Source organism: Diabrotica virgifera, chromosome 4 (genome assembly GCF_917563875.1).
Source record: "Diabrotica virgifera virgifera chromosome 4, PGI_DIABVI_V3a".
NCBI lineage: Eukaryota > Metazoa > Arthropoda > Insecta > Coleoptera > Chrysomelidae > Diabrotica > Diabrotica virgifera.
Window position 1 is genome coordinate 107571674 of NC_065446.1, and position 12729 is coordinate 107584402.

Below are 12729 nucleotides of genomic sequence, written 5' to 3' on the forward strand. Positions count from 1 at the left end.
ATTTGTCGAATGCACCACATATTTGTATATGGTTAAGTACGATTGTAGAGACCTGTTAATAATCTGAAAATTTATTTATAATTTACATTCTTATGTACATTTTGAAAAAGAAGCCATATCTCCATCAAAGATGACTTGTCAATAAAGACTAAGAGGCAAAAAAGTTTTAAAAACACTGTGTTTAACTAATGGTATCACAATAATAGTTTAATTGTAACGTACACAAACATTTGGGGGTTAAAGGAAAAAAAACCCCATAACATTTTTATGTAAATATATTAAAAAAAGCCGCATCTCGATAAAAACTAGCTTATCGAAAAAATACTAAGAGGCAAAAAAGTTTTGAAAGCGTTGTGTTTAACTAATGGTACCACAATAATGAATTAATTGGAACGTACACAAAAGTTTGGGGGGTTTAAAGGAAAAAAACCACCATAAAATTTTTGAGGTGGACAAACTTCACTATAATTTTGTTTGGAGATGTTCCTGCCATAAAAATGATACGTGTCTATTTTCAATAGAAAATCTCTAATACTTTTCGATATATTGAAAAAAAATCAATTTTCATTTTGTAACTTCAAAGGGCTGTAACTTTTTTTATGAGCACATTTGTACTAAGGTAAGTTAGGTTCAATCGATCTATTTTTTGACCCCAGAATGTGTGGTATAATTTATGACCAATCTTTTCGGGACACCCTGTATATATATTAAAGTATGATTATTTTCCATTTTTAATATTCCATGTTCTTTTTTTTTGGTCTCTGTTATGGCGAGTATACTTAATTCTGCTACCTCTAACTCATCTACTAGTTCTATTTCAGAAAACAAGTTTTCTGCCTTAATGTTTTTACTCGTTTTACATTTAATTTACCGTTTAGATGTATTCTTATAAAATTTAATATACCTTTTTTTTCTCTTCATCTGTTTCAATCTTTAATCCAGTTAATACATTATTATTTGTATTCGATTCCTTTTCGAGCTTTTCCAAACTATTTTTCTACTTCATTTAGATGTTACTTTGTTTTCCTAATTCTTCTTTTATTTTCAGCTCTGTTTTTTTTTAATTCTCTTACAAATAAAAAACTATAAAATATCAATAGATATTATTTAATAGAATACATATACAAATAGCAACAATAATATTATTTCGTGTGATGTGATAACTATACCATCATAATAAACTGATGGATTTTAATTTTACACTAATTTGGAAAATTAAATTAAAACAATACCTATATTATAACATAAAATATATAACATTAATTTATAAAATGTGTAAGGAAGTATAATACAATTAGGTGTACATTCTACATTCATTCATTTAAACAGCATGTTCTGATGATAGCTTCAGATACTGAGTAAGGATCGCAATTTGAGGCAGGTCTTCTGTCTTCCAGGTATCCTTTCTTGTCTTCGGCACAGCCACGGGGAATTCTGATACTGGCTCCACGATTTGCAACACCTAAAATAGAAATTTTTTTATAAATAAACAGAGCAAAACTAGGTTGATATTTTTAAACTTGAAATTATCCGACAGTGGCTTAAAAATAGCATAAGTAATAACTATTTGGCAGGAAATAACCAAACACAGTGGGACTATAAAGATCTTTACAAAGGTCTATTATATCAGAAGAGGGAAAGTAACGATGGACTACGTACAACTATTGATATTGCCAAAATAATACATTAAAAGTGTGTTGCAAAAACTTCATAGCAGTCTTTTTTAAGGACATTTTTAAGTCAAAAAACACTGGTCAGAGTGCGACACAGATTTTACAGGACCAGTTCATGCTAAAATGTAGAAGAATGATGTAAAAAATGGTTTATGTAACGGTAAAAATGGTCCTAGAACAAGAAGTTGTGGTAAAACGGCACAAACTACGGCTCTCCATCCACAATCAGATGGAATGTTCGAAAGACTTAATAGACCTGTTACTCAATATTTTTCAATATTTTGTCGCTGATAATCAAACAGATTGGTAGACTTTAATTTCTTTATTCCAGCTAGCCTGAAGAACTTCCGAACAGAAAGCGACCGGTTATTCATCAGACCGGTATCAATGATGATCACCGAAAGAGAAATAAATTTTTGTTAAGATACTATTTTTTGAAGATTCTCTCTTTGCTAAGAAGAACGTTCATCCTTGATGTACATAGAAAATTCGAAAGAAAAATTGGAAAAAGTCTACGGATTTGCTCAAAACTTTGGAGTTTCAAAGTGATAAAGCCAAGGTCAGGTGCGACGTGAATGCTACTGGGAGAACTTTCGAAATGTTGACCCAGTATAATTATAAAATTCCAAACGTAAGAAAGAACTTTGTTCAAAACATCAACCAAACTGGGAGGAAATTACATTGTCCTAGAGAAAATAAACGATCTGATCGATCGCATCCAGATCTCCACTAGAAGTAAACCTAAGGTAGTTCATATCGAGAGATTAGCTCCATACCAGGGAACACATGCACCATGTTGTGTATTTTATATTGCCGAGTACATACCACAATAACATAGTAAAATACCATAGGTATATAGAAGATAAGAGCACTGGAAGATATTACTAAAGTCCACAAATAAAATAGATGGGCTCCAAGGAAGATAGGGTTGTATATTGAGCTTTGATGACTGGAAACAAGTTTTGTTGCAGATGTGTTGCAACTAATTATTTTCCTCGAGAATGGAAAATCTCCTACATTTCGAGCATCTACAAAAAGGGATACATAGTAATCCGTCTAATTACAGAGGCCTTAGTGTTAACAGTACTATTAGTAGACTATTTAGCAGAATAATAAAGAACAGATTAGACGTAGAGACAAGAGGGAGAATAAGTGAAAATCAAGGTGGTTTTACGGCGGGACGCTCATGTGTGGACAACCTTTTCGTCATCCAACAACTTATAGAGAAAAGAACGAGTGTAAATGAAGAAACCCACATTGCCTTCATAGACTTGGAAAAGGCTGACTCCGTCCCTAGAAATAAGTTGTGGCATGCCCTTGCTGAAATGAAAGTGAGTCCGGCTATTATACATATTATCAAATAATTGTACAGCGATAATGTAGGATATGTCAAGATTGGCACACAACTATCTGAAGGAATAAAAATAGAAAAAAGACTGAAGCAAGGGTGTAGCGTATCACCGTTGCTATTTAACATATACTTGGAAGTCGCTTTAAAAGAATGGAAAAGAAGTTGTGGACTGATGGAAATCATGATCGGAGATGACTGCCTGTTTAACATCCACTTTGGTGACGATCAAGCAGTACTGGCACAAGATTCGTATGACATGGAATTCATGTTAACCCGCCTGTATTCAGCCTACAAAAAATGGGGATTAAATATAAATATAGAAAAAACAGAATATCTAGTCGTGAATTCTGACGCACACTTTGAAATCCTAATAACAGAGAACACATCAGTTAAACATTTGGAGGAATTCAACTATCTGGGAGCTGTAATAAACAGAGAAGGCCTAGGCAACAAAGAAATCCAAAGACGAGTTGAACAAAGTAGGAAGGTAGTAGGTTGTTTGAATTCCGTGTGGTGGGATAAAAATATATCCAGAACTACAAAATTAAGAATAGGGAAGTCAGTATGGAAGCGAAGTGTGGACATTAACAGCAGAGGCCAGAAGAAGGATCAATGCTGTGGAAATGGACTACATACGTAGAGATGCTGGAATCTCCCGATTGGACAGAGTACGTAATGAAGAAATAAGAAGGAGGATGCAGGCACACGATACAGCGGTAGACAGGCTCGAGAGAAGAAGTCTAAAATGATTCGGTCACTTACTTAGAATGGATGACCAACGATGGCCAAAGAAACTACTGAAATGGAAACCCCCAGGTAGGAAGAAAAGGGGAAGACCAAGACTGTCCTGGAATGACACGATAAGGAAGGCCATGGAACACCGAGATTTGGAAGAGGAAGATGCTCAGGATAGAAATAGATGGCGGTTAGGTGTGGGAATGCAGCTTCAGCCGATATGACACCCCGTATATACAGGGTGTTAGTAAATAAGTATTAAAAATTTTAAGGGCTAATTCCACATGAAAAATTAATGCCAGTTTGCTCTATAAACATATGTCCGCAAATACTTAGTTTCGGAGATACGGGGTGTTGAAATTTTTATTTCAAACTGCCAATTTATTTATTGCTCTAAGACCAGTTGAGCTATGAAAATGAAATTTGGTGAGTTTTAGGAGGTAGTTATTACAAATTTTATGATATACAATTAAGATTTTGTATTCATCATTGGCGCGCCTACGGGCAATGGTCTGAATTATTTTAAAGAAAAAAATAGTACGCCACTGAGATATTTCGAACTAGAAATTATTTTTAAATTCCACGTCTAATTTATGATAAAAAACCTTTCTTGCCTTTTTTCATATGATGCACCGTTTTTATGCAGAAAAATAAAACATCTTGGCGCATATTTTTCATTTCTTAATACATCATCAAGAGTTATCCAATATAATAATACTAAACTAGAACAATAACAGAAAATATTACTAATACCATTTCAACTACGTGCAAAGCTGCAAGAAATGTTTAAAATGATCTCCTTTACAGGTAACAGAAGAATTTTATATTTATCATTGGCGCGCGTACGGGTAATGGTCTGAATTTTTTGAAGAAAAAAATAGTACGCCACTGAGATATGTCAAACTAAAAATCATTTTTGAATTCCTCGTTCAATTGACGACAAAAAATCTTTCTTGCCTTTTTTTCATATGCGGCGCCGTTTTTATGCAAAAAAATTAAACATCTTAACGTTTACAAAGTATTTGAACTAAGTTTCTATGCATATGGAAACTACCTCAAATACTTGGTAAGCGTTAAGATGTTTTATTTTTTTGTATAAAAACGGCGCCTCGTATGAGAAAAAGGAAAGAAAGATTTTTTGTCGTAAATTGAACGAGGAATTCAAAAATGATTTTTAGTTTGACATATCTCAGTGGCGTACTATTTTTTTCTTCAAAAAATTCAGACCATTACCCGTACGCGCGCCAATGATAAATATAAAATTCTTCTGTTATCTGTAAAGGAGATCATTTTAAACATTTCTTGCAGCTTTGCACCTAGTTGAAATCTAATTAGTAATATTTTCTGTTATTGTTCTAGTTTAGTATTATTATATTGGATAGTTCTTGATGATGTATTAAGAAATGACAAATACGCGCCAAGATGTTTTATTTTTCTGCATAAAAACGGTGCATCATACCAAAAAAAGGCAAGAAAGCTTTTTTATCATAAATTAGACGTGGAATTTAAAAATAATTTTTAATTAGAAATATCTCAGTGGCGTACTATTTTTTTCTTTAAAAAATTCAGACCATTGCCCGTAGGCGCGCCAATGATGAATACAAAATTCTAAATTGTATGTCAAAAAATTCGTAATAACTACCTCCTCAAACTCACCAAATTTAATTTCCATGGCTCAACTGGTCTTAGAGCAATAAATAAATTGGCAGTTTGAAATAAAAATTTCAACACCCCGTATCTCCAAAACTAAGCATTTGCGGACATATGTTTATAGAGCAAACTGGTATTAATTTTTCATGTAGAATTAGCCCTTAAAATTTTTCATACTTATTTACTAACACCCTGCATATAAAAAAGTTTTGAATTTTCAGGTGAGTCAGGGGCGTCATTTGGGCGTCCAGGGGGGCATTTGCCCCCTCTGGCCATGAAAATGACTGAAATTTACAAAAAAATACATCAATATTCATCATAACATCATATATAATGTATTGTATATATAGTGCTTGCCCCCCCCCCCCAAACAAAATTTCAAATGACGCTCCTGAGGTGAGTCGTTGATAAAACACTAGTTACATGTTTTTTAGCAATTTTCACTACTCAACTCTTCCTTGAATGGACAATGTCTGCATTCTGTGTTCATTCTGCCAAGTAATGTCAATGAAATACCGTTAAGGAAACAAATCTTTCTGTGAGAGCTATTAAGTTCACAGGCTCTATCTGTGGGTACCTGCTGATCATAGTGAATAAGAGAAGACTCGGAATATGAGTTTCCAGATATGTTGATGACCCGGTAATCGCAGTTCTAATCCTGATGATCAAATTTATCATTTAGTGATACCCGCTCAAGAGGTCAAATATCTAAATGGCCCAGAAGTAGGCTAAGCCTACAGTCTATAAAAGTATAAAAGAACTTAAAATACTTACCAGCACTAAAGTCATGGATAGAAGATGTTTCGTGTTTGCCAGTAAGACGACGTTCGTTGTCTTTTCCTCCTTTGGGATCGTAGGCTTTGATGTGCCTAGCGTGGTTTTTGCTAAGTTTTTCAATGGCCTTTTCAATTGCCCTGAAAATAAAACAAAGCTGTTAGTCAAAAATAAATAAGATGTGGGTTTTAGGATACAATTATATAAGGTGACCTCACTTATTATACAGATAGGTCAAAACGCATGAAGGAGCTAGGAACTAGGAACTAGGAGTTATTGGTTCCATCACTAGATTATTAATAACTCCGAGAAATATTCTATTCAGATACACAATTTCTATTTAGAAAGGGAAGATCTGCAATGGACTTGGTAATATACATTTTAGACAAGTTAAACGTTACCAGGAAAAAATTCATGATCTTGATGATATTTGATATCAAACATTTAAGTAATTAAGTAATTTTTAGCATTTAACTAACACTGCCGGGGACGTGGCGATGAACGTCAAAGTTTAGTGTTCGAAACCGGTCGTTTAAGTAGAATAAATTGATTGTGAGTAAGTCTTATATATATTTCTTTAACCTTGTTTATTTTTGAGCTTTATACAGGGTGAGTCACCTCTAACGGGACGGAAGATTACAGCGAAATGGTAAAAGATTTGAAAAAAATTTTAAATTAGTAGTTTGTAAGTTGATAAAATCTACATTTTAAAATTATTTTGAAATATACAGGGTGTCCCAATAAATGGCGGCGTATCAAAGTTATATTTTTTCTTATGGAACACCCTGTATTTTATTGCATTTTTTTATTGCTCGCAAAAAATAAGGTACAGTTTCATAAGACTTCCCTATACCTATGTACAGAGTGTTCTGAGTTATGGTGACTTTTCTTAGAATGTAAAGTTTTAAAAGAAGGCTTATTCTCAAGTTATTTAAGAAATTATGAAAAAAATACTTTTACATCTAAATAGTTAGATATTGGTCGAATGTATTCCATGATTAATTATTACATAATTATTTACAGGGTGTTCAACATTTACAGTTTCATTATTGGATTATTTAATGTGTCATATAATGCTTATTTTAAATGGAATACCATGCATATTAATACACTGTTATACTAAACGGGGTTACCTCTTTCGAATGGTATATGGATGTCCTATACCTAGTCTAATAGTTTTTGCGTAATTTACAATTATTTAAATTCTTAATCTGTAAATCGAGTTTAAAACAAAAGATGTATCTCATTGTATGACATCGTCATTTTATGACAGTACGGTCTAGTAATTATCAAAAATATAAACATCCGTGTATGATATTCAAATTTAATTGTTCCTAAAAATGAATAATCACGTTATCTATGAAAGAGTAGACATAGTACTTTGCACTGGGGAGTGTTTGCAAAATTGTATCTTACCTTCTTAAGTTTACGCTCAAAAGTATCCTGATAGAAGACATCCAAAAAGGACGTTTTTGAGAGATCTCGATAGATTCCGTGCTACTGGTAATGTTGCATACGGAAAGTTAAATAAAAATAAACCAGTTATTTGTGATGACGTCAAGGAGCTTGATGTTCTGCTTTTTGTTACGGGAAACCCAAATACTAGTAAAGAAAAAAATTCGGGTGAATTGTAAATCAGTCAAACGACTGTTAGAATACTTAAGAGAAACCACTATTATCCGTATAAAACTCAACTACACCAGTATTAGACCAAACAGGGTTATGATAAATATATTTAACTTATCGTTTATGGACTTTAGACTTTATAGAAGATCCTGATTTTTTTAAAAGTATTGTATACAGACCAATATACCTACTTTTCATAATAATGGTCTAGTAAATAGACATAATTTTCATTTCATTATGATACAATAAACAAACATTTATTTCGTACGGTTCAAAAATCGAGAATGACTATAAATATTATTTTTAAAATCAATTTACCGTTTAAGAAAATTGTAAATTACGCAAAAACTATGACTCCTAGTTATAGAACATCCCTATACCATTCGAAAGAGGAACCTGTGTTTAGTATAATGATTTAATAATATACATGGTGTTCTCTTTAAAATAAGTATCATATGACACATTAAATAATCCAATACTGAAACTGTAAATTTTGAACACCCTGTAAATAAATGTGTAATAATCAATCATGGAATACATTAATTATAAAATAGTTACCAGACCGTACTGTCATGGCGTGACAATGTCATACAATGCCATTAATTAACTACATCTTTTGTTTTAAAATCGATTTACAAATTAAGAATTTAAATAATTGTAAATTACGCAAAAACTATGAGACCTAGGTATAGGACATCCATATACCATTCGAAAGAGGTGACTCCGTTTAGTATAATGGTGTATTAATATACATGGTGCTCCATTTAAAATAAGCATCATATGACACATTGAATAATCCAATAATGAAACTGTAAATGTTGAACACCCTGTGAATAATTGTGTAATAATTAATCATGGAATACATTCAACCAATATCCCACTATTTAGATGTAAAAGTATTTTTTTCATAATTTCTTAAGTAACTTGAGAATAAGCCATCTTTTAAAACTTTACATTTTAAGAAAAGTCACCATAACTCTGAACACTCTGTACATAGGTATAGGGAAGTCTTATGAAACTATACCTTATTTTTTGCGGACAATTAAAAAATGGAATAAAATACAGGGTGTTCCATAAGAAAAAATATAACTTTGATACGCCGCCGTTTATAGGGATACCCTGTATATTTCAAAATAATTTTAAAATGTAGATTTTATCAACCTACAAACTACTAATTTAATATTTTTTTCAAATCTTTTACCGTTTCGCTGTAATCTTCCGTCCCGTTAGTGGTGACTCACCCTGTATACAGTGCACTGGGATAAGTGTCCCTCCCCTTAACATAACTTATCTATTTTTAGCACATAAGTAAAACGCTCGGACAGCTCGATTTTTAAAATAATCATACTATATATATTATAGCATCAATGTTTCGAACTTTACGCGATCCCTCTTCAGATGACAGGCATAACTTTGATTTTTTTAAATGGAAAAGTACATCAAGTGACACCTCATTTAAACGCTTTTGAAATAAGTACCGATTACAAAAATGGATAAAACTTTAAACCTTTTTAAGAGCGTAGGTGTCAAAATTGGGCCGAATTATTTTTACATGCATTCATTTTTTTCGAATCCTGAGAAAACTAATAAGAATTTTTGAACAATTTTAAACGCCGAATGAAATATTACAGTATTATCGAGGGTCGAAAGTCCCTGAGAACTTCTATAATATATATTTTAATAAGTCACAGGAGTGAAAAAAAGAAAAAATTTAGTCAGATTTTTAATTTAAAATATATCATTCAAAAGAAACTTCTTGTTTATTGTAAGGGACTTTCAGCCCTCTGTAATAATGTAATATTTTATTCTGCGTTTAAATTTTTTTTTTCAAAAATACTTATTAGTTTTCTCAGTATTCGAAAAAAAAATGAATGCTTTTTAAAAAGAATTTGACTGAAATTTGGCGCCTACGCTCTCAAATAAGATAAGTGTTATACATTTTTGTAATCAGTATTTCAAAAGCTTTTAAATGAGGTGTCACATGATGTACTTTCCCGTTTAAAAAAATCAAAGTTATGCCTGTCACCTCAAGAGCTATCGCGTAAAGTTCGAAATATTGATGTTATAACTATATAAATTAAGTTAAGTTAAGGGGGGTAACAATTATTCCAGCGCACTGTATAACGATCCCGTGAATTTCATAATTTTTTCTTATTTTTTGGAAATATATAATGAATTTTGACAATTGACGATTGAATCGTATGTCGAGATAGAATGGGCTAATCAAAAATCGTTCATTCAATATAATTTTCATTGAAAATTCCATTTGCTTACTAAACTAATAATCATGTTTTATATCGAGTAAAAACTGAATCTATTATAGAAAGTCTATTATGTAGTTGACTACATACGAGATATTAACAACAATATGACAATGAAATTTGTCCATGTGCGAGATTGTTTAGTTAAACACACCTATTTGTTTTCTAAATCTACTATATTTTATTAAGTAGTTAAACTATGTGGAATTTTACAGCAGTTTGAAATTCTGATGTAATATTTTGCTGGAAGAAAAGACCAGGTAACCGCAAAAATGTGGCAATTGTGATAAAGATTATTAAAAATTATGAGTTAGAATTTTAACATAATGTTCTAATAAGAAAAAATAGGTGAGAAATTTAGACGAAACAGTTTTGGTGAGATTTTCTACATTTCAGGTAGAAAATCTCACCAAAATAACCTGTCTCTTTGAAAGTATTTATTTTTAATATTAAAAAATACCCTGACAAAATAGCAACGTGTCCCAACCATATTTTTGTATTTATTTCCAATATAGGTAGTGTTGCAAGCATCTTGGAGAGTTAATATCTCTCGCAAATCCCTTCATTTTTGAATATTTTTTAATTTACCTTAAAAAAAAATAGCAAGTTGCCTCAAAGATGTTTTTGCAGGTATAAATATTTTTATTTTTTTTTTTAATTTAGGGGGAGCAGTCGCGCCGTAATTTAGGAAGAGAATAACGCAGGCAAACAGAGCTTATTTTGCCCTCTCCCATATATTTCGGTCAAAAAGTGTCCACCGAAATACAAAGATGAGAATCTATAAAACCTTAATTCGACCAATAACATGCTATGGCAGTGAAGTCTGGGTGCTGAAAGAAACATCCAAAAACAAACTCGACACATTCGAAAGGAAAGTACTTAGGAGAATACTAGGACCTGTGAGGGAAAACGGAATCTTCAGAAGTCGATACAACAACGAGCTTTATCAACTTTATAAGGAAACGCCCCTGTCAGACTTCATTAGATTACAAAGATTGCAATGGGCCGGACATGTGATAAGAATGGGAGAGGATAGGCTACCAAAACGAGCACTGAATGCTAGAATGCAAGGAAAGAGACCGGTTGGGAAGCCACGAAAGCGCTGGGAAGACACAGTAAACAGCGACGCACAAGCCCTTTTAGGAGTCCGTGTATGGAGAAGAGCAGCCACAGACAGGCAAGGGTGGAGGCAAAAAATAAAGGAGGCCAAGGCTCAATTTGGGCTGTAGTGCCGTAGAAGAAGAAGAAGAAGTCGCGCCGTGAGAAAAATCTCACATTTTCTCCTTTTCCGTGATAACTTGATGCAAATTTTTTCAAGATTGCTTTACACTCGTAAGTGCCTCGAGGAAGATCGTAGTAATGCGTAGACTTTTTTTTATTTTTTATTTTTTTTTGTGGAATTTATGGTTTTGGTGAGAACTAATTAGCTTTAAAATTGTTAGAAATAGATATTTTTAACATAACAAGTAAATAAAAATATTATAAAATAGAAATTTGATTTGAATTCGTATTTAAATCTATATTGAGAGATTTTTTATCTACGCGCGATTACGGGAGCGCAACTGCCCCCGGGTTAAATGATCGATTCCCTCCAGCCAGATCTGCATTTCTGTCTTAGGATATTATGGAAGTGGTATCTGAACATGAAGTATATTATGGAATGAAGGATATTTTTTAAATCAGCCCAGCTTGCCAGAAATATTTAAAATTTATTGCTTTTCGAACATCACAAATAATATTCTTTCATTTTATTAGATTCTGTAATGTACCTAATTGAATATATCGCTCATATGAACTAAAAGTGACACAACTCAATAAATACATACTTAATTCGAGTTATCTTAGTGAATTGACTCATCCAAAAATCCTATATTTCTACCAGAAAAAATGTTTACTTCTCAACTTCGTAAGATGGCGGTAGTGCCATTATTCAATTGACGGTAAAATGAATATTTTATTCCCGAACAATGACACTTTTGAGTTATTCAGACGTTCGACGTGAGCGTATTGTTATTTATCACGAATTTCGAACGAATCACGAACAGTTTTATTTCGAAAAATGCCCTAGATCTAGATATTTTTCGTTTCCTTAGCCTTATGTTTGAAAAGTAACCAGTACTTTGAAAGAAAAGTGACATACCTCAAAACGTTGATTTTTTTTGTTAAATCAGGTATCATAGTTTTTTGGTTTTGCTTCCTACACAATTAGAAACATTCATTTATCCATATTCTTCGTATTTAATTTATAAATTTTAGCAGTTACTTTAAAACTCAGTATTAAATTAAGATCAACAAAATTCATTTTTGTCTCCCCTGAAAAAAAGATGAGTTGTGACACTTTTTATCATCGGTTGAAATATTGGGCAAAACCAGGTCAGAAACAATAAATCATTGGTTTGGTCATGAGTGCGAAATGGCCACAAATAAAAAGAACGCAGCATATTAAAAAAACAATCGAGGCAGGGTGTACACGGAGGAAAAAAAAAGCATATAGGTACATCTTAGAAGAGAGGAAAAACGTATCCGTCGACGTAAGAAGAGGGAATACGAACAGAACACTCTGACAGAGGAAATGACATGACGGTGAAATTATACACGACAAAAACTCAGTTCTTAACAGATGGGCACAATATTTCAGCGAACATCTAAATATAACCGA

General features: G+C 32.4%; 1 protein-coding gene across 4 annotated transcripts in view; it reads right to left on the minus strand.

The window, feature by feature from the left end:
• Positions 1 to 1091: 1091 nt before the first annotated feature.
• LOC126883095 (glutamine synthetase 2 cytoplasmic-like) overlaps positions 1092 to 12729 on the minus strand; it is a 359158-nt gene continuing 347520 nt past the window's right edge. For all 4 annotated transcript variants that reach the window (XM_050648330.1, XM_050648331.1, XM_050648329.1 and 1 more), the window contains exons 5-6: positions 6184 to 6323; positions 1092 to 1462 (exon numbers count right to left, since the gene is read on the minus strand). In XM_050648330.1, the coding sequence (XP_050504287.1) occupies positions 1314 to 1462; positions 6184 to 6323 (289 nt within the window). In that variant the 3' untranslated portion in view covers positions 1092 to 1313. The remainder of the gene's footprint in view (positions 1463 to 6183; positions 6324 to 12729) is intronic.